The sequence below is a fragment of the Halichoerus grypus genome, chromosome 6, assembly GCF_964656455.1.
Source record: "Halichoerus grypus chromosome 6, mHalGry1.hap1.1, whole genome shotgun sequence".
Lineage (NCBI taxonomy): Eukaryota > Metazoa > Chordata > Mammalia > Carnivora > Phocidae > Halichoerus > Halichoerus grypus.
In genome coordinates, this window is record NC_135717.1 from 159172780 (window position 1) to 159195542 (window position 22763).

The 22763-nt window shown below is 39.2% G+C and overlaps 1 protein-coding gene across 1 annotated transcript; it reads left to right on the plus strand.

Moving 5' to 3' along the window:
- The first annotated feature begins 10851 nt into the window (after positions 1 to 10851).
- Positions 10852 to 21781, plus strand: SPIC (Spi-C transcription factor). The gene is made up of 6 exons (XM_036123345.2): positions 10852 to 10909; positions 12509 to 12534; positions 14011 to 14107; positions 15045 to 15157; positions 16788 to 16896; positions 20583 to 21781. Exons 2-6 carry the CDS (start codon positions 12532 to 12534, stop codon positions 21008 to 21010), a joined length of 750 nt encoding a protein of 249 aa, XP_035979238.1. The 5' UTR covers positions 10852 to 10909; positions 12509 to 12531; the 3' UTR covers positions 21011 to 21781.
- Positions 21782 to 22763: the final 982 nt, after the last annotated feature.

A 22763-nucleotide genomic window follows, 5' to 3' on the forward strand; every position in this document is an offset into this window, starting at 1 on the left:
CAAATGCCTGAACATTTAGGCACATTAGCACAAATCAGTACCACAAATCTGACGATTGAATCTCTACCATGAATGCAAAAGAAAAATAACTGGGCTTTTTGGTTTCTCATTAAACAAAATAAGAAAACATAGATGCCTTACCAAATATATTTAAAATCAGGTGGGTCTGCTTTTATATTTTTCCAAAGTAGCATGCCAAGAAACACGAATCTAGAGTCCATATGTAAAGTGCAGTGTTATCTGATGGCAAAAGTTATTCCCATTTAGTGTAGGTCTTCAAACAAGAAATTGCACTTAGAATTGATTGGAGGCTGAGGTGAGCAGGACAAAATCGGCTTTCTAAACAGTCATATTTCTAAATTTCTGTCATAAATGTACACAGATTATATTTGAACCATGAAGGACTTTTAATAGAATAAAAAACGTAATTTTGCAACACTGACTAAAGAGTATTTTCATATTCAAAGCAAAATAGCTTCCTTAGAATTTTCTTTTTTGGAACTTACTTTGTTAGATGACTTTCTTATATTGCTTGTTCCCTTTGTATATATGCTTTCATTGTAATAAGATGAACATATATGAAGCCATCTCCTGGTCCTGAAACTAAAACATTTTTGAAGATTTATTTATTGGGCACCTGGGTGGCTCAGTTGGTTAAGCGTCTCCCAGGTCCTGGGATCGAGTCCCGCATTGGGCTCCCTGATCAGTGGGGAGTCTACTTCTCCTTCTACCCTTCCCCTGCTCGTGATCTCTCTCTCTCTCTCTCACTCTCTCTCTCTCTCAAATAAACAAAATCTTAAAGAGATATATAAAGATGTATTTATTTATTTTAGAGACAGAGAGAGCACGAGCAGGAGGGGCAGAGGGAGTGGCAGAGAATCTCCATCAGACCTCACACTGAGCACAGAGCCTGATGAGATCATGATCTGAGCCAAAACCAAGAGTTGGACGCTCAACCTACTGCACCACCCAAATGCCCCCCACCCCAAAACTAAAACATTTTTAATAAATTATGTGCTACTTCCTTGAATCTCCCTGCTTTTCCATTCCTAGGAGTATCCACTGCTCTAAACTTTGTGCTTATTACTCCCTTGGTTTACAAACACCCCCGCCCCCCCCACACACACCATGGAAAGATGATAGGCTAGATAGATGATAGGTAGCTAGCTAGATAGATGATAGATAAAAGAAAAAAATAAGAAAGAAAGAAAAAAGAAAGAAAAGCTGATTAAAATATATTGTTTAGTTGTTTTTGAACTCTAAAAATCTTGCCATATTTTAAGTGGTTTTCTAGGTTTTCTTTTTTTAAAAAAAAAAGATTTTATTTATTTATTTGAGAGAGAGAGAGAGTGAGAACATGAGCAGGGTGAGGGGCAGAGGGAGAAACAGACTACCTGCTGAGTGGGGAACCCAATGCAGGGCTCTATCCCAGGACTCCAGGATCATGAATTTAACTGAAGGAGGATGCTTAACCAACTGAGCCACCCAGGCGCCCCTAGGTTTAACTTTTTTCACTGAATATTGTAGTCAAGATTCTTCTTTGTCATTGCATTTAGCTGGAGTTTATTCATTTTCACTCTTCTATATGATTCCATTATGCGAACATACCACAATTCATTCTCTCGCCAATGTATATATACGTGTATCTGTGTAGATATCTATCTTTGTGTGTGTGTGTGTGTATATAAATACCTCTTTCTTTCCCTCTCCATAGAGATATGAGTTGTTTGCAGATCTTTTCTATTATAGACATGGCTGCTAACACCATCTTTGTACAGATATCCTGGCACTCATGTACCAGTGTATATACTTACAGCCATTCATAGAATGAAAAGAAGCTTTCCTGAGACTGTAATAACATATCGAGATGGATATAATTAAAACAGAAGCAGACTGACACCCTGAATCAAATGCAAACCATAAACCAGGATACCTGAGCGTTGTACCTTATATATTTGCTTGAAGAGGGCAGTCAGCCCAATATGCAAATAAAAAGACATTGATGAAAAACATTAAAATAAAGACAAAATAAAAAAATAAAAGACAATGTTGGTATCTGCCAACATTTTCCAGAGATGATATCTGAAAAGCTGAATTGCAAATGAGGAGACCTGAATTCTAAGTAACACTAACTCACTGAGTGATTTCTGACCTATCTGAGCATCAGTTTCCTCACCAGCAATATGGTAAGAAGACTTGCCTTGCCAGCCTCATGGGCTTTTGTGAGTATAGATGATGCACGGCCCTCATTTATTCATCTGACCTTCACTGAGATCCCATGTTGGGTTACAGTGTTTTGCCACCTGCTTCAGGAAAGCAAAAGCTATATGAGAACTACTTTTTTCCTCTCTGGAGTTGTCAAAGTACTACAGCAGAGATAATGCTGAAAATGACAGAATCCTTTTTTTTTTTTTAAGAGTTTATTTATTTATTTGTCAGAGAGAGAGAGAGCGCACAAGCAGGGAGAGAGCCAGGCAGAGGGAGAAGCAGGCTCCCCGCTGAGCAAGGAGCCCAAGGCGGGACTCAACCCCAGGACCTTGGGACCATAACCTGAGCCGAAGGCAGATGCTTAAGCAACTGAGCCACCGAGGCGTCTCCCTGAAAACGACAGAATCCTATGGAAGTAGAAGGTTATATGATCATGGTGGTGGTGGTGGTTATCATGAAGAATATGTGAAAGTAATAAAAATTATAAAAGTGAAAAACTGGAGCAAAAAGTACTGAGAATCCCCTGAAGAAGATCTTTGAGCGATTTCTCTCTTTCTCTCTCTCTTTTTTAAAGATTTTATTTATTTACTTGAGGGAAAGAGAGAGAGAGAGAGAGAAACATAAAGGGAGAGGGAGAAGTAGACCCCTGCTGAGCAAGGAGCCTGATGCAGGGCTCAATCCCAGGGCCCTGGGATCATGACCTGAGCTGAAGGCAGATGCTTAACCAACTGAGCCACCCAGGCGCCCTGCAATTCCTCTCTTTTCTAACCATACCAAAGGCACTCGATAGATTTTTAAAAATGAGTATTTCCATTGTTAATTTCAGTTACCTGATAAAAGTTCAATATAAAGATATTATATATTTCATAATGCATGCCAGCTGGCTCTAGAAACTTAGAGCCAGTTATAGACACATACCTTAGCTGTAACTTGGGGTCTCATTAAGTGTCAGTTTCCCAAACTGCTTTGAGCTCAGAGTATCCCACCCCCCACCTCCACCCCACTTTCCCTACCAGTTTCTTACCAGTTAACCAGTTAACTTCTGTAGCAATGGGTTGCTGCTTCTCCATAACCAAGGACACTGTAGCCTTGTTAATGGATTTTGTTAAAACATAGGGTTACCACTTATAAACTGCTAGGAAAAAAAAAATCCTAACCAAAAGGACCTAGAGATGAAGCAGAACCCATTGTAAGCCTGTCTTCCTGGTGAACTAGAAAGTGAAATAGGCATGACGACCCCAGTAAGAGGAGGAGGGAGGTCATTCCTCTTCCCTTTCCCAGGCCAGTGAGTAGTTTGAGTTCAGAAGCTTCTGAGGCCAGAAGGGCTGAAGGGAAGAGGGATACTTGCTCTCTAGATTGAAGATAAGGATGTATTAAGAATTCAGCTATGGTTTAGCACACCTCTCCCTGCCTAAAATGCAGTCAGGTATACCAGTAGGTTGTCAGAGAGTGTCCCTGCACAGGATCAGTCATGGTTTAGAACACAGGATAACTACCATTTACATAGGGGGTGCCTGGGTGGATCAGTCAGTTAAGCGTCTGCCTTCGGCTCAGGTCATGATCTCAGGGTCCTGGGATGGAGCCCTGCATCCGGCTCCCTGCTCAGCGGGGAGTCTGCTTCTCCCTCTCTGCCCCTCCTCCTGCTCATGCGCGCTCTCTCTCTCTCAAATAAATAAATAAAATCTTTTTAAAAAATACTATTTACATCGACATGGATGGAACTGTAGGGTATTATGCTAAGTGAAATAAGTCGATCAGAGAAAGATAACTATCATATGGTTTCACTTATGTGGAATATAAGGAATAGCACAGAAAATCATAGGGACAGGGAGGGAAAAATTGAATGGGAAGAAATCAGAGAGGGAGACAAACCATGAGAGACTCTCAAACTGAGGGTTGCAGAAAGGGAGGTGGGGGGGATGGGGTAACTGGGTGATGGGTATTAACAAGGGCACGTGATGTGATGAGCACTGGGTGTTATAAGCAACTAATGAATCACTGAACATTACATCAAAAACTAATGACGTATTCTATGTTGGCTAATTTAATTAAAAAAAAAAAAAGAACACAGGATAACAAATTGCCACCCTTGCAGCACCCCACAGAGACCATGAGAATAGATTTGTTGTCTCCCCTTCTCTATGGAGCCTTCACTAGTCTTTTTTTTTATTTTTAAATTTTATTTATTTACTTGAGAGAGAGCGAGCAGGAGTGGTGGAGAGGCAGAGGAAGAAGCAAACTCCCCGCTGAGCGGGGAGCCCGAGGTGGCTCTATCCCAGGACTCTGGGATCATGACCCAAGCAGAAGGCAGACACTTAACTGACTGAGCCACCCAGACGCCTGGTTTTTCACTAGTCTTATGTCAAAGGAGTTTCCTCCATTGGTATGAACACTGATAGGAGCTATTAATTACAGTAAATACATAGAGACTGTGGAGAATATTTGTGCAACCTGGTTATTGGAAAGAGGCACCAGATACGGCAAGGGAAGATCTGGGTTTGAGTCCTGACTCTGCTGCTTGCCAGCTAGGCTGCAGGTCCCAATTGTGGTAGAAGATGCACAGTTTTGGTGATGGCACAGCTACCACAGTATATGTTTACTACTATTCCACACTATCTCAATAAAACCTCTCTAGAGCCATTATCAAATTCTTATTCTCATTCTCATTTTGTCTCAGTTTCACTCCAAAGATAAGGAAGCAAAGTCTGGTTGAATGGTTAAAAGTCTTCAGTTGGAGTCAGATAGAACTGGTTTGAAAAACCTTCACCTCTACCACTCACTGGCCATGTGACCTTGAGAAAGGCACTTGGCTTCCTGGAACCTCTGTTGCTTCATCAGTGAAGGGGGATAATTATAAAGCAGTACTTAACACTTGTTGAGCATTTATTAAATGTCAGGACAGTCGAAAGTACGTTACATGGATTCCCTCAGATTTTCAAAACTCTATGTGTAAGTAAAATCATTATCCGCATTTTACAGAGAGGAAACAGAAAGTTTAAGTAAGCTGCCCCAGTTTACACAGATAGGAGATATGGAATCAGAATCAGAACTCACAGAGAGGACGCCTGGGTGGCTAAGTCGTTTAAGCGTCTGCCTTCGGCTCAGGTCATGATCCCAGGGTCCTGGGATGGAGCCCCACATCGGGCTCCCTGCGCAGCGGGAAGCCTGCTTCTCCCTCTCCCGCTCCCCCTGCTTGTGTTCTGTCTCTCGCTGTGTTTATCTCTGTCAAATAAATAAAATCTTTAAAAAAAAGAGAAGAAAATCATAAGGAAGAGAAAATACATTTACAGCACTGTACTGTATTTATAAAAAAAAAATCTGTATATAGGTGGACCTGCACAGTTCAAACCTGTGTTGTTCAAGGGTCAACTGTGTACTGTGATAAGGTTCTTACGTGATACATGAAATGGTATAATGGTAACTCAAAAATTACAGAAGTATATCATATCATAACATAATCAAAATATAAAAAGCTAATGGAAGAAATAAAATGAAATAATAGAAATGCTTGTTTTATCCAAAAGAAAGCAAGAAAGAAAAGAACAAAGGAACAAAAATAAATAGGACAAATGGAAAACAAATAGGAAGATAGCAGACTTAAATTTCTTTTTTTTTTTTTAAGATTTATTTATTTATTTTAGAGAATGAGAGAGCAAGCCGGGGGAGGGGCACACAGATGGGGGGTGGGGCACACAGATGGGGGCGGGGAGGGGAGGGTGGGGAGAGAGCAGCAGACTCCCCACTGAGCAAGGAGCCTGACACCTGGCTTGATCTCATGACCCTGAGATCTCGACCCTGAGATCACAAAAAGCTGAAATCAAGAGTTGGATGTTTAAGCCACTGAACCCAAAAGACATACTTTAAATACAAAGACACAGCAGATTGGACATGTCAAAAGTAAAAAGGATAAGAGAGCTAGTGTGGTTAATATCAAAGTAGACTTCAAGGATTACCAGAAAGGATTACCAAAAAGAAATACAGAAATTTTATGATGATGGAAGACTCAATTTATCAAGAACACATAACAATTCCAAATGAATATGCATCTAATAATAGAGCTTCAAAATACGTGAAGCAAAAATGAACAGAACTAAAGACAGAAATAGACAAATCCACAATTGTTGTTGGACATTACTCCTTGTAATCTCTGTAATCTTCTGTAATCTTTATAACTGATAAAATATGCAGGCCAAAAAGAGTCAGTAAGAATATGGAAAATTTGAACAGTATTATCAGTGAACTAGATCTAACTGACATTTATCAGGCACTATGTACAATAATTGTAAAATATACATTCTTCCAAATACAAATGGAACCTTCATTAATATAGGCCCTATGTTGGGTCATAAAACAAGTCTCAATAAATTTCAAAGAATCATCTAGTGTAAGTAATTATTGAAATGAGAGGGCTAGTTATTTGTCTTATAATCTGTGATTCTATGAATTCTCCTACTCTGATATAAGAAATTTTCTAGCACCTTTTTCCAAATCTAGCAATATTATTTGCTTGCTAGGTTTTCAGAAACTTACTAAGTTTTTCTTTCCTTTTTTTTTTTTTTTTTTGAAGATTTTATTTATTTATTTGACAGACAGAGAGAGAGAAAGCACAAGCAGGGGGAGCAGCAGGCCGAGGAAGAGGGAGAAGCAGGCCTCCTGCTGAAGACCCTGGGATCATGACCCGAGCTGAAGGCAGATGCTTAACTGACTGAGCGCCCCAAACGCCCAAAGATCTTACTAAGTTTAAGACTCAGTTCTTTAATCCCTTAAATAGTGGAGTTATTTCTTTATTATTTTTATTATTTTATTATTATTATTATTTTAAACTTCCTGTATAGTTAACATGTAGTGTTATATTGGTTTCAGGTGTACAATATAGTGATTCAACAATTATATATACTACTCAGTGCTCATCATGATAAGTGTACTCTTAATCCCCTTCACCTATTTCACCCCTTACCTTACCTTACCTCTCCTCTGGTAACCATCAGTTTGTTCTCTAGAGTTAAGAGTCCGTTTTTTGGTTTGTCTCTTTTTTCCTTTGTTCATTTGTTTTGTTTCTTAAATTCCACATATCAGTGAAATCATATGGCATTTATCTTTCTCTGATTATTTCACTTAGTTATACCTTTTATATCCATTCATGCTGGTGCATATGGCAAGATTTCTTTCTTTTTATGGCTGAGTAATATTCCATTGTATATATGCACCACATTCTTTTTTTTTTTTTTTTTAGAAAGAGTGAGTGTACATGTGAGCTGGGGGGCTGGTGGTTGGGCTGAAGGAGAGGGAGAGAGATAATCTTAAGCAGGCTCCACGCCCAGCATGGAGCCCAACAGAAGACTTCACTCTCTCTCTCTCAAAAAAAAAAAAAAAAAAAAAAATATATATATATATATATATATGAAGCTCTCTATTCTCAGAAAATGCAGTCTTCCACCTGAAGCTTGGCACCAGATGATATAGAATCCAGAACATCTGTTGCTTAAGATTTTCTAAAATAATCTCAGTTACCACTGAGGACAATGAACTTCTGCAAAAGAGACTTCATCAGGAATCCTCTCTTTAGAGCCCCTGTTACTCAGCTCACTTCTGGTGTTGAGGGAATCGTTGATGTCTACCTCGATAAAGATGTTCTGTGTATGTGTTTGTCTATTGGGTATAAATGTCTTAAGAAGTACTTAGGGATGCCTGGGTGGCTCAGTCGGTTGCGAGTCTGCCTTCCACTCAAGTCATGATCCCAGGGTCCTGGGATCGAGTCCCACATCGGGCTTCTTGCCCAGTGGGGAGCCTGCTTCTCCCTTTGCCTGCTTCTCCCCCTTTCTGCCACTCTCCCTAATTGTGTTCTCTCTCTCTCTCCCTGACAGATGGATAAATAAAATCTTAAAAAAAAAAAAAGTACTTAGACCCTAAATAAGAAGGCTTTGAAAATACAATATAGCAGGAGTTCCTAAACTGGAGTCTATTGGCCCTACTTGGAGGGTCGCCTGATAATGTGTGCTGATAGCATTTTCCTAGGGACAGAACTCAACAGCTTTCAGTAGATTCTCAAGGAATAGAAGCTTTGACCTCTAAAATGCTAGAAGGACTTGCATCATCTTTTCAAGTTGCTGAAAGCGTTTTTACATCTTAGCCCTACAAAGAACACCAAACTATGTTTCTGTTTTCTCATCTATAATATTGGGTTGTGTCAAAAAACATCAGTGTGCTCATTGCTTTGGCTGAAGAAGTTCTTAAAGACTTTTTTTTAAGATTTATTTTATTTATTTATTTTAGGCAGAGGGAGAGGGAGAATGTCAAGCAGACTCCACACTGAGTGCACGGGGCTCGATCTCACAATCCTGAGATCATGACCTGAGCCGAACTAAGAGCTTAATGGACTGAACTACCCAGGTGCCCAGATTTTTTTTAAGTACAATCTACCCCCCAATGTGGGGCTCGAACTCAACTCTAAGATCAAGAGTCACCTACTCTACAAACTGAGCTTGACTGAAGAAGTTCTACATAGCAACCCTGGCTGCCACTCAAGGGTCCATTTATTAATATCTTGCAGAATAAAACTCTGGAGACACCAGCTGGGAAAATACTGGCTTAGCAAGTTCACTTATTTTTCCATTCATTTCAAATATGTACCAAGCCTGCACTCCTATAAGTATCTGTTGAGTGTTACAGAGGCTGCCATGTGGACTGAGAACCCTGGTCAAATGGAACCTAACCTGCAGACACAGGGCTCCAGCATGTTGGTTGAGATTATGTTCATGAAATTACCCAAATCTAGACCCAGCCCAGCCTATCTCCCACATCTAGACCCAAATCTAGATCCAGCCCAACCTATCTCTCACTTGCAATTGGACCTTAGGAAAAATCATGAAGCCTTTTTGAGCCTAGGTTTATATTTCTCATCTGTAAAATGGGGCTAAGCAGGCAAATACTATCACATGCAATTTTTTGATTCTTCTGAAATATATTTTTTGGTTCTTCTGGCTTGATGTATGGGTTGTTCTGGATCCTCCCTCCTACTTTCTAACTTTGCCTCTCAGCCCCTAGGCTCATTTTACTTGAGCCCCCCATGGCTTTCTTCCTATGCCTTGACTAAACCACACTCATTTCTATTTAAGGTTCTTTACACCTGTTGCTTCCTCTGCCAGGAGCTACTTCCCTGGTTCTTTGCATCTCTGCATTTCTTTTGCTCACTCTTTCTTATTGTTAGATTTCAGCTCACACACACATTCTCTCCTCAGAGAATTTTCGTGACCATTCATCATGACTCCATACTCTCTCCCTATCACCTTTCTCTTATCGTTTTCTTAGTACTCATAATCTAACACTTGAGTAGTTTGCTTTAAAAAAAAAAAAATCATTTCTCCTTATTAGAACTTGTTCAGGGTTATAGTCCCAGGACACTGGACACTGTCCAGTAGAGAAAAAAGCTCAGAAATACATACTTGTTAAATAAATGAATCAAACGGAACAAAGCGGAGGGCGTAGACATGGAAATGGTACAGATTAAAACCTCATCAACATTAGTGATTACAGTTTTATATGGTCGTTACTATAACATCTACATTTCAGAAGAGGGGATGTGTGTTTACATTTGCATAACAAATTGGGTCCAAAAAGTAGATGGTTTAGAACAATAGTCCCGTATCAAAGGTCAGCTCAGATTCCAACAATGCAAAACAGAAAATCTCTCTCCCCACCCAAAAGGTTTACAAAAAATTCTTAGGTGGTTTTCCCCCTGGCGAAATGTGGTATCTTTTAAAATGGTAGAAGTTTGCAGTTAGGTAAGGGTGGTTCAGACACGTGTTTCAGAAGGGAAAGTTATTTCTGCTTGGTACATGTGGATACTAGATCAGAAAGACAGGTAAAATGGAATGGGTAACGGGGCAGATGGATGGACTGGGAAGGAAGCATTATAGGTGGAGGGTACACCCCATGATTTCCATCAAAGCCACCAAAATCCATCTCCAGTAGAACTTCTAGCTAAATAAGAGAACTGGACCTCTCTGCAGATCAGCAACTTCAAGTGTATCCCGGATCACCACGCATGAGCCATTCTTGACTGTTCGGGAAGCTCTGCTGGATTTAGGTATGGAGGGAAGACCATAGCAATGGATTCCATTTCCTGCTCCTAAATGAATGGTGGTAAATAAGGCTAAGGTTGGGATGAGGAGCCTCAAATGCCAGGACAAGAGCCTGCGCCTTTAAGATCTCTAAGTAAGGCGATAAGTAGGAGCGAAGTGGTTTGAGAGGAAAGAGGCCAATTTGGGAAGGCCAGAGTGAAGGTTGTTTACAGTCCAGGCAAGAAAGGCAATATAGGGTCTAGAATCAGGGGGGAAAAACAGGAACAAAAAAGGGATGAACGAGAGTTGTGCAGGTCAGAGGTTTCCAGTGTGTCTGTGGGGGGCCAGAGGCTCTGCAATTTAGGCTGGGCCGGGGAATCATGGGGTTTGTTTGGATGCTTTTGGCCCACGGGATATAAACTTCAACATGTCTCTTCAAAATAATAGCCCCTGTTGTCTATTGGCTGTATCGTGAAATAGACATCATGAGTACACTGTATCTTTTAAAAAAAATCCCCTTTTGTAGCACTTCCTTAAAAACAGCTATTTAATGCAACTCTGCCAGTGAGTTCTTGACAGTTCTGTCTTAACGATTCTGATATTAATGAAACATCTTTGTAAAGGGTTGAAGTGTCTTCCTGGTAAGTGTTTAGCCTCTGTTTTTCAAAATACCTTGTGATAATTTTCTTCTTTGCCCTAAAGAATGTTTCTCATATTGATTGTTCAGATACAAGAAATATTAAGCAATTGAAGTGATCAATAGCGTTTTTGAGCTTTTTTCTTCCCTTTGGGTTTGCTACTTTTAAGAGTTGTGATTGTTGTGATAATTTTGTGGAGTATTTTAGTTAAAGGCATTTAAGTATTCGATTCAAACTACAACACTCATTTGTTTTGGTGCTTATGAGTTGAGGCATAGTTAATTGAAAGTCATTGACATGGCTTTTTAAAAATACATATACTGATGATAATCATTAGGGATCATAGCCCAGGCGTGATTTATGGGTTTTCTTTCTTTTTTTCCCTTAAGTTTTTGCTAAAATGTTCAACATCTCTCACATTGGAAAGTTGTCTTCCAGCTTTTTTGAGATACAAGTTTAAGGTGGAAAATGTGATGATTTGACATACGAATATATTACGAAATTATAACCACAATAAGATTAGTTAACACTTGCATCACCTTACATAGTTACCTACCTTTTTTAGGGATTTTTTTTTCTCATATTTTCTTTGAACTGACATGGCATAGTGATTTTGAAGAGCAGAATAGAATTTCAGTGTCTGCTGACATATTATATTGATGTAATGATTATATTGATGGATATGTATAGTAATAGTGTGTTAGATTATATCATCTCTTTGTATTCTACAGTGTTAACGAGTAAACTCACTGTTTGCAGGGTAAATGATAACTTGTGTAAACAGTTGCTTGTGCTAAATAAAATGATAAGCAGTGTTGGACCCCCCACATGCTCTTTCGTGTTATGTAGATTTGTTTTTAGTTCTATAGAACTTACATCTTTTAAAAACCATTTAATGTTTGTTTTGTTTTTATCACTGTTTATTTAAAACAATATCTAACTTACATGGATAAGAAAGTAGACCAGGGTTCTTATCCTAGGATTTTAAAAAGTCAATGGATGGGTTTTATAGGGTAAATTTTATTTGTAATGTAGATTCACATTTCAAGAGAGAAAAAGCCTATCTTTCACCAGATTCTCAGTAGGTTGACACCAGAAAGATTGGGGGGGAAAAAAAGGAAATCACCAATATAAATGGAGAACTATGCTAAGGTAAAAAGGATTCTGATTTTCAGAAAAGATTTTATTTTTAAGTAATCTTTACACCCAATGTGGTGTTCAAACTCACAACCCCAAGATCAAGAGTCGCATGCTCTACTGACTCAGCCAGCCAGGCACCCCTTAAATACTTTAATTCTTAAAAGAATTTTGAAATACTTAAGTGTTCTCCTGAGTTACTTTTATATTCTCTTATAAGTTAAGCAGTTTAGGTAATTAACTCTCTTTAGCTATTTTAACATTTAAAAAGTTTTGTAATAATAGAAAAGCAAAAAAAAAAGTTTGTAGGCAATTTTATAAGAAGAAAAATGTGTACTCATTAAAGAGACTTCAGATGGTACTTTTGGTTCCTACAAGGTATTTTCAGAAAATACTTTGAGTAAGATCTTTTAATTCAGAGGCAAATTTAATACACTATTAATTTTGTTTATTAATCTTTTTCAGAATTGTCAATATATTAATGAAGCATGGTAAGTTGGCATTTTAATCTTCTTTGGAGGATGAGCATCCTCTTTGAAGGATGAATGTCCTCCATTTTGAAAATAAAATATATGGATTAGATTATAAGGGCATGAAATGGTTTGCAAAACAGTTCAATTTGGGGGCACCTGGGTGGCTCAGTCTGTTAAGGGTCCGACTCCTGGTTTTAGCTTGGGTCATGGTCTCAACGGTGGTGGGATCCAGCCCCGCTTCAGGCTCCATGCTCAGTATGGAGTCTGCTTCAGATTCTTCCTCCCTCCCCCTTTGTCCCTCCCCGCTCACACACACTTTCTCTGGGTCTCAAATACATTAAAATCTTAAAAAAAAAAAAAAGTTTAATTTTACATCTTGGGGACATGCTTTTGAAATTAAGAGCATTCCATTTTAAGCAGTGATTCAGATTGTTTCATTAAAGGTATTTTCTTGATCCCTCTTTCAAATCAGTCTCCTGCTATACAACTCCTTACTAAAATTTTATGAGAATGTTAAATACTATACCATAGAATGAATACTGTTCTCTAAATATTGTATATTATAGAGCAGTGGATCTCAACCAGGGTTGAGAGAGTGCTGCTGGCATCCAGTGAGTGGGTAGAGACCAGGGATGCTGTTAGATTTTCTTTTCTTTTTTTTTTTTTTAATGTTCTACTTCTTTTTTTTTAATTATATAATTTTTTATTGTTATGTTAATCCCCATACATTACATCATTAGTTTTAGATATAGTGTTCCATGATTCATTGTTTGTGCATAACACCCAGTGCTCCATGCAGAACGTGCCCTCCTCAATACCCATCACCAGGCTAACCCATCCTCCCACCCCTCTCCCCTCTAGAACCCTCAGTTTGTTTTTCAGAGTCCATCGTCTCTCATGGTTCTTCTCCCCCTCCGATTTCCCCCCCTTCATTCTTCCCCTCCTGCTACATTCTTCTTCTTCTTTTTTTCTTTCTTAACATATATTGCATTATTTGTTTCAGAGGTACAGATCTGAGATTCAACAGTCTTGCACAATTCACAGTGCTTACCAGAACACATACCCTCCCCAGTGTCCATCACCCAGTCACCCCATCCCTCCCACCCCACCCCCCCCTCCAGCAACCCTCAGTTTGTTTCCTGAGATTAAGAATTCCTCATATCAGTGAGGTCATATGATACATGTCTTTCTCTGTTTGACTTATTTCGTTCAGCATAATACTCTCCAGTTCCATCCACGTCGTTGCAAATGGCAAGATCTCATTCCTTTTGATGGCTGCATAATATTCCATTGTATATATATACCACATCTTCTTTATCCATTCATCTGTTGATGGCTGTTAGATTTTCTACAATGCACAGGACAGCCCTTCGCAGCAAAGACTTACCTAATCTTACGTGTCAATAGTGTCGTGGGTGAGAAACCCTCCTTTATATCAGAAAGATTAAGTTCAATTGATAATTTCATAACTTGAGGGTTCTGCCATTGTTGCAGCAGTCCTGTGTTGAACAAGACAAGTTGGGACAAGCCTTTGAGGATGCTTTTGAGGTGCTGAGGCAACATTCAACCGGAGATCTTCAGTACTCCCCAGGTAAAGATGTCAGTCCCTTCTTTTAGTGGTAATCAAATGGCTTCTTGGGCACACAGACGTATTAGAACAGAGAAGACCATTTTAATGTAGTGCATCTAGGGTTTATTCTAACAAAGGCAAAAAGCTTCCAGGGTTACCTAGCCTACATAAATTTAAAGTGTCACATATGAAAATGCAAGAATATAGAGAATGACATTCCACATAGGAATACTAGCACATAAAATTATTTGCTGTTAAGCATACTGGTTGATATTTATCTAATAGATAATTTTTTTTTTTTTTTAAAGATTTTATTTATTTATTTGAGAGAGAGAGAATGAGAGACAGAGCATGAGAGGGAGGAGGGTCAGAGGGAGAAGCAGACTCCCTGCTGAGCAGGGAGCCCGATGCGGGACTCGATCCCGGGACTCCAGGATCATGACCTGAGCCGAAGGCAGTCGCTCAACCAACTGAGCCACCCAGGCGCCCTCTAATAGATAATTTTAACTGTTCAGAGTGGGCTTTTTGGTTATTCTACTTTATCTTATAGACCTTCCATACAAGAGATATTCTACTCAGAAGAACATTCTTTTCTTTTGAGAGTAAATATTCTTATTATTCCTCACCCATTGCCCTATAGACTGTGAAAGATAGTGTAGGTGAAATACAGGTATCTTGCCTATTGAGTTTACACAGGGTGTTTCAGGAAGTTCCAAGATAAAAGAAATCATGGGATCTCTGCTTGCAAGGAACATGTGCTCCAGTAAGGGAAATGGGATATGTAAAAGATAACCAGTATAATGCAATAAATGTAGGGAAATGCAAAGTGATAGAGAACACATGATGAAGCAACCACATATATAAGCATATATGCATATATAAACATCATACACATTGCACACACACATGCAATTGTAAACTTTGACTTTTGGAGTTTCTTTTTCTGTTTTTAAATTAGATTACAAAAATTACCTGGCTTTCATCAACCACTGCTCTCATGTCAGAGGATATTCCAACTGCTATGGTGTGCTGCCTACAGAGGAACCTGTCTATAATTGGAGAACAGTGATAGTGAGTACATGTACCAGTAGACCAATCTCCCAGTAACAGGCAAATTCCCTATTCATACCTGCCTTCCACTTGGTGTAAGCTTGCTGAAACCCAGCTTAGAGGCAGCGGTGACTGTGAGAACACTCACAGACATCAGTGCTGTGAATTTGACAGTCAACATGCGTGATCCTCAGCAAGGCTGTCAAGAAGGAAACTGCTCTCTGTCATTGCTCTCCATCCAGCATCAGAGGGTTTGAATGACTTCTAGAAAGATGTGTTTTTAGGGTTCTCACATTACTGCTTCTCGTCCACCTGGAAAATTGCAAAAAAGTATGGTTCCCCTATAAGCCATAGGGCAGAGTCCAAACTTCCCCTGCACTGGCTTTACCTACAATCTTGTATTAATCTGCTGTTTCCCTTCCCAAGCTCAGAGCTAGCTACACGTCTTGGACCAACTCATGGATATTGTTATAGCTCCCTGCAAACAAAGTGTCCCCACCATCTATCTCTCCATTCATGTGTTCTTTTGTATTATTTTCTTTTGCTTTTTTTAAAGATTTATTTCTTTATTTGAGAGAGAGAGAGTGAGTGAGTTGGGCAAGGGGCAGAGGGAGAGGGAGAGAGAAACTCAAGCAGACTCTGCACTCAGCACAGAGCCTGATGCAGGGCTCAATCCCATGATCCTGAGATCATGACCTGAGCCAAAACCAAGAGTAAGACGCTTAATGGACTGCACCACCCAGGCGCCCTTGTATTTTATTTCTTAATGCCATGTGGTGTGGTGTAAATTTGAAATGCTTTTTCTTTTTTCTTTTTTTTTTTCTTCAGTCATTACCTTCAACCATGCTATGTCAAATGTCCTTTCCCTGACCCTCTAAATTGTTCTGTTAAGGCCTCTCCGCAGGACATTTCTTTGAACAGGGAATTTGGGTTCCAGCTTAACCTCTTCTACCTTACTTAGGGTTGCCAGGTAAAATACAGCATGCGGATATTTTTATTTGCTAAATCTGGCAACCCTGCTTCCCCTTCAACTCCCACTCCCCAGTATATATCACAGCCTCTTGTGGCTGGGGGGGACTCCTTGCCTGCTGGGAAGTCTCTTAGGGGGTATGGTAAGGTGTCTCAAGTCCATCTTTGTCGAATTAACCCATGGAGACCTACATATCCTTGCCATATGTAATGGTAACAGCTCAGGCTGCTTCCTCCTGTCCCATCTCTTGGCTCTGCCCTCCCTTGACTGTCATCTTTCTCTTGTCTCCTCTTTCCCAGATGGGCATCCAACAGAGGAATGGAAGCCCATCTTCTTCCCCTTTTTGCTGGCACTTCAATTTTGTACTGATAATTCTTTAAAATTTTCTTCCTGGTATTTTTAGGGAGAAGGAAGGAAGCAACCCCCTCTTCTTTCTTCCAGGGAAGGGATGATATGAAAGTCTTCACAAAGCCAAAGAGTACCTTCCATCCCTTGGTCCTCTCTCTATGTGGGTTTGAGGCTAGTTCTGCCCTGGGAGATATCTGGCTACAGTTGAGGATTATACTTTTTAGAATTTGGGAGATGCTTAGCACTCTTTTTGTCCTCAGCTTTTGACTTTAGCCATCAACTGGGGGCCACATGGAAAGTCCCACTTAACATCCTGCTGCATTATTTATATAGAACAGTGCTGCGGACCTCTATTTTGAAGGAAATACTCATCAATCTCTGCCAAATATCCCTGAAAACCAACTGGTACAACCTGCTGTTCTCCATCAAAAGGGAGGAAAAGGTATGTGGATCCATCACTCTCTTTACAGGTAAAAGAACCAAATCTTCTTCAAATCAACTTTAAAGGGATTTCATATCTGAGTTTAGAACTGCATTTGCAAAATATTATAGTATTGTGATTAAGAATAATTTACCTCTGACAGACTGAACCACTCCAAGTCATTCATCTTGGGTGAGCCTTCCTATTGTTTCATAAAAATGTGAAGCTGCAAAGTATCACTTCACTCAAATAAATCTATATTCAAGAATAATGTGTCTATATTTGGGGTATAGAAAGGGGAACTTTTCCATAAGTTGTTTTAGCAGTCTTAACCCTAATCATGAAGGCCTTAGTATAGAAGTTGTCTTCTCCATTAAGTTTCCTGCAAATGAAGTTTCATAATAATTTCAATATTTCATAAATTTGAAACCTTGATTTCATAAATTGAAGATGGTGGTGATCTCACCTAACAGTGAGCAAAGTGATAAAGCAGGATAGTAGCCTCTGATGGCTGTGTTGTGGGCCACACACGGGCACATGTGCTGTTGGAGGGAGTGTAAATTGGTACAAAGTTTTGTAAGGCAATTTGGCAATAACTACCAAAGACTTAAATTTATCTTTCGACTCTTAGGGACTATGTAACTGAGTGACTGAGTGTGAATTCTGGATTAATTGTGCGAGCCTGGGAAGATCACTTAACTTTTTGTACCACAGTGTCCTCATTCAAAGAACAAATAATGATAATTGTACAAACATTGTAAGATTGCTGTAAAAATTAAATGAGAAAGTCCATGTAAAGCATTACACTCATAGCCTGGCACTGGATAATTTCTCAAGAGACCATAGGGGGTGTGTGTGTGTGTGTACTATACACATTAGGATGTTCCTTGCAATGTTGTTTGTTGAAGGAAAAGAATGGAACTTACCTACTGCATCTGTCTGTGTATAAGGTACAGAGATGTGTAAGATGCATCATAATTTTACAATGAAATTTTTTTCATATCATAATTTCTAAATTATTTTCAATGAATATTTTTTTTGAAAATTAGTTTTGTTCCTATATCTGCATCCTAGAATACTGTATCCTAGAACAAAATTCTAAATATTCAGCAATAATCTAATCCAGCAAAGAATAATGCATAAAATCACACACGTAAAATAAATCTGTATCACTGAATATTGGTATTGAATATTGAACTGTTACTAGTAGTAATTTAATATAAGAAGAATAACACTTCTACCTCAGTCCAAGTGTTTAGCTTGTCACTATTACTATTATTTTTTTAACTAACTATAAACTCCAGGATGTAAAGTCTATCTTTTCATTGATGTTTTATGTTGTAAAGCTTTGCCAGTATGGGCCATATCACCCACCATTTTCTGTTTTTAAAGTTTCATCTTCCACCTGAAACAGGGATACATTTGAAACAGAATGAAATTTCAAAATTATTTGGGGATTCATTATCCAGAGAAAAATAGTACATGCATAAAACAGAACACATAGTTGTTAAAAGGCAAGAAGGCATATCTTAATGCGTTGATAAAGAAAGAACTCTAGGGTGCCTGCGTGGCTCGGTCGATTAAGCGGCTGCCTTCAGCTCCGGTCACGATCCTGGGGTCCTGGGATCGAGTCCCGCATTAGGCTCCCGTTTGGCGAGGAGCCTGCTTCCCCCTCTCCCTCTGCCTGCCGCTCCCCCCTGCTTGTGCTTTCTCTCTCTGTCAAATAAATAAAAATCTTAAACAAAAAAAACCCCTCTAAAGTAAATTGTTTGTTTTAATCCTTTTTAATTCCATGATTTAAAAGTAATAATGCACATTATTTAAAGTTGAAGTGTTCCTTCTTTCTTCCCAAGTTAAGTCCCGGAAGTAACTGTTGTTACTTCAACAGCTGGGTATTTTACCCATCTATAGCTAATTTCTGTATTGTTCTCTGATTTAAGATATATTAATTACTGAAAAAAACTGCAAAATAATATGATACCACTGGTATTTTTATTTATTTTTTTAAAGATTTTATTTATTTGACAGAGAGCACAAGCAGAGGGAGAGAGAGGGAGAAGCAGGCTCCGTGCTAAGCAAGGAGCCTGATGTGGGACTTGATCCCAGGACTCTGGGATCATTACCTGAACTGAAGGCAGGCGCTTAACCGACTGAGCCACCCAGGTGTCCCACCACTGGTATTTTTAAAGGATGTGTGTATGTTTATATTCAAATTTTTTTAATTTTTTAAAATATGTAGTAGAATAGACTGGAATTTTACTTTCATTTTGTGCTTTTGTTTGAATCTTTTACTCTGAGCACATCATACTTTTTTTTTTTTTAAGATTTTATTTATTTGACAGACAGCGAGAGAGGGAACACAAGCAAGGGGAGTGGGAGAGGGAGAAGCAGGCTTCCTGAGGAGCAGGGAGCCCAATGTGTGGCTCGATCCCAGGACCCTGGGATCATGACCTGAGCCGAAGGCAGATGCTTAACAACTAATCCACCCAGGAGCCCCACATCATATTTTAATAAAAATTGAAATATTTTTTCAAAACTGAGAACAAATTTTAAAAGGTGAGGATCCATTATCATTGATTTGACCACTGGATAAGAGACAAAGTTTAAGGCTGTGACTTTTAATTGATGATGTGTTTTTTGGTAAGTCCCTTTCATTTCTCAATTTGTAATTTCGAGATAATACAACCACAAAAAGATAATCTTAAAAACCTTTGAGGTTTTAGGATGAATGATGACTGATGCAAGAGTATTACTCCCCAGAGACTGTTCAAAGCAGTTTGGGAATCCACTATTCCACTCTCTCTAGGGGAAAAGGGAATTTGGCCATGAATGTGTTAGCTACTGATAGATCTGGTAAGGCATCATATTTACAGGCCAATTCAGAAGTCACAAAATGGGCTGTCCCCTTTGTTCTATGTTAGGCCAAAGACATCCAATCAACTTAACAAAAATCACAACAAATCCTCTTGAAGTTTTCTGTCTAGACATTCTGAAATATAGGGCTGTATTCCTAAAGAGATAAACTCTGGTGGTACCATTTTATTTCACAGCAATGAAAAATAACCACAATGCCCGTTGTCATTGCTCATAAATGATGTCAAAATGTCATGAAGATGGCAATGAAGGTGGCATTTCCACTCCAGTTTTTTCTATTCTTTATTTTTTGCATAACTATGTAGACCAGTTTTTTTTTTTACCTAAGTCTTTGTTATTAATTTTACTCATATTACTTTATATTTGAATACTATTTTGCATTTTATAAAATACTTTCACATTCCTTACCTCATTTGACTTGACTATTTGAATAAAGCCTTTTCAAATGATTTGCTTTCTGAAAATGGCTTTTGAGGCTTCTCTTTATTTAAAACCACTAAACTTTGCAGTTCATTTTGCTCAGTTTCGTTGTTCTAACATACGACATAGAACTAGTAGTTCAAGATTTAATGGTGAAGAAAGACCACCTGACAGATGGCAGACTTGGATAAAAAGGCACCAGGCTTTCCTTTTCCAGTGAAGGACAGTACAAAAATTTTTACAACATCCCCAACAAAGCAAGGTCCAACTGAAACTTCAGTTAGGCCAAACAGAGCTCTGACTTTCAAGTCCCAATGCAGCTTTGAATTTAGTAGGCACTCAACAAACCCTTCTTGAGGCTGTTTCCTTGTGCATAGCCATGTGGAGTATGACATTGTTTTTCTCAATTTTAGGCAGGAAGAAGCTCCGACTGTTCGAATACCTTCATGAATCCCTGTGTAATCCTGAGATGGCATCTTGTATTCAGTGGGTAGATAAAACCAAAGGCATCTTTCAGTTTGTGTCAAAAAACAAAGAAAAACTTGCCCAACTTTGGGGGAAAAGAAAAGGCAATCGGAAGACCATGACTTACCAGAAAATGGCCAGAGCACTGAGGAATTATGGAAGAACTGGGGAAATCACCAAAATCCGAAGAAAGCTAACTTACCAATTCAGTGAAGCCATTCTCCAAAGACTCTCTCCATCTTATTTCTTAGAAAAAGAGATCTTCTACTCACCGTATGTTCAACCTGAGCAAGGCTTTCTCAGCTTCAGTAACTGGAATGCAAATTATAATTGTCCATATGCTGATTATCATGAGCTAAGCCACCCTGATTGCTAAATATTCTCTTACATTTCATGATTCCCTGGCATCAGAAATCCCTACCAATTTCAAGATTTTTCTCTTAAAGCAAATGCTGGAGAGGAAAAAACAATTAACTTCATTGTTTCTAATCTTTTATTAAATAGATTATAATCTGTACAGACTTGGTGAAAAAAAGCTGCCAGTGAACGACTTGTAAATGATCGAGCCCCATTTGAAAGTACAGACGAAATGTCCTTGCTCTTACTATTGTTTATGCAACACTTTTAGATAAACAATGCTAGTAGAGATTATTTGACCTATATTGATTTAAATATTGTTTTCCTGTCATACACTAAGGCAAAAAAAAATACCACTCTAACATATCTGATGGCTTTAGTGACAACAAAATTGCATATGATAGTCTTCATGCTAAAATACATTCATGATTTTAAAAAAACTATTTTCTTTGCACTTCAGACCTCATGGTCTGTAACCCTGTGGTGCTAAAGAAATGATCTAAGGAAAAAAAGACCTACCTTAATGATAAGAGAACTCCAAAGCTTATACTTCACAAAGCATTTCCTGGCATTTCTCCCCTGGGGTAGATCCAGGAGCTAACGTTTCTTGCTACCTGCTACTCAGCCACAAGAAGGTGCTCTTGCCTTGTTACCACTCTCTGGCCCAACTTCGAAACAAGACTTCCTCTTCCCTTGAACTAGCCCAGCTAAGACCAGGCTGGAACAATTGGAGAAAAAGAAAAGAAAAAGATTTTGATAAAGGATAGAGACTAGCAAATAAATCCAGAGAGGAACCAGGACTTGAAAGCTATGGTTTGTTCTCAACATTCCATCAGGAATGAAGAAGGAAACCCTGTTTCTTAACTTCCTGCTTGGCAGGTTCATACATATCCCATCTGTATTACCATGACCCAGGAGAGCTTCCTAGACTACATGGGCTATCTTCAGTCGAGGCCGAGAGCTTCCTGGAGCCTACCCTATTTGATTTGTACCATTGCCCTTTTTGTGTCCTCCTGGTGTCCTTCATCCCTCAGGGATTCTTAAAAACATGGCAGACTAAGTGAAGGTAATGTTATTGGCCATCTGCAAATGTAGTCTGGCCTTCTGGCATAAACAATGTTTGCATCCTCCCCAAAATCATATGTTGAAACGTAATCCCCAGTGTGATGGTATTTGGAGGCAGGTTCTTTGGAAGGAAGAGCTCTCCCAAATGGGCTTCGTGCCTTATAAAAGAGACCCAGAGAGCTTCCTTACCCCTTCTGCTTGAGGACACAAGACGGCCTCCTGTGAACCAGGAAGCAGGCTCTTAACCATTGAATGTGCTGGCGCCTTGATCTTGGACTTCCCAGCTTCCTGAACTGTGAGAAATTTCTGTTTGAGACACCCAGTTTACAGTATTCTGTTACAGCCGCCCAAAAGGAGCAAGACAGTTCCAATCAGTGCTCACCTTAAAAGTAGGACCCAGCATTTATGTTCATTTTCCTACAAAGAAATATGCTGTGTAAATGAACAACATAAATTTTACCAGACTTTGCAAAGAGGAAATGAAGAGGTTTTACTACACAGATCATTCAGCCAACAATAAAATTCCATTAACATTTTACTTCTCTCCATAGTCCCACTTAAACCCAATGCCAGCCTGAGGGGTTCATCTTGACAATTCTCCCAAAAGCCCCCAGTCAGCCCCCAGTCCGTTTCGTACTGTTCTACAGAGTAGCTTTGTCTTGGGCAGAAATCTGGGCTCTGCCTTTTACCCAAAGTGGGCTGACCAA

Coding starts and splice junctions, on each gene's coding strand:
- SPIC (XM_036123345.2), top strand. Junction 14,108..15,044: donor AGATCTTCAGTACTCCCCAG/GTAAAGATGTCA, acceptor TTTTTAAATTAG/ATTACAAAAATTACCTGGCT. Junction 15,158..16,787: donor ATAATTGGAGAACAGTGATA/GTGAGTACATGT, acceptor TTATTTATATAG/AACAGTGCTGCGGACCTCTA.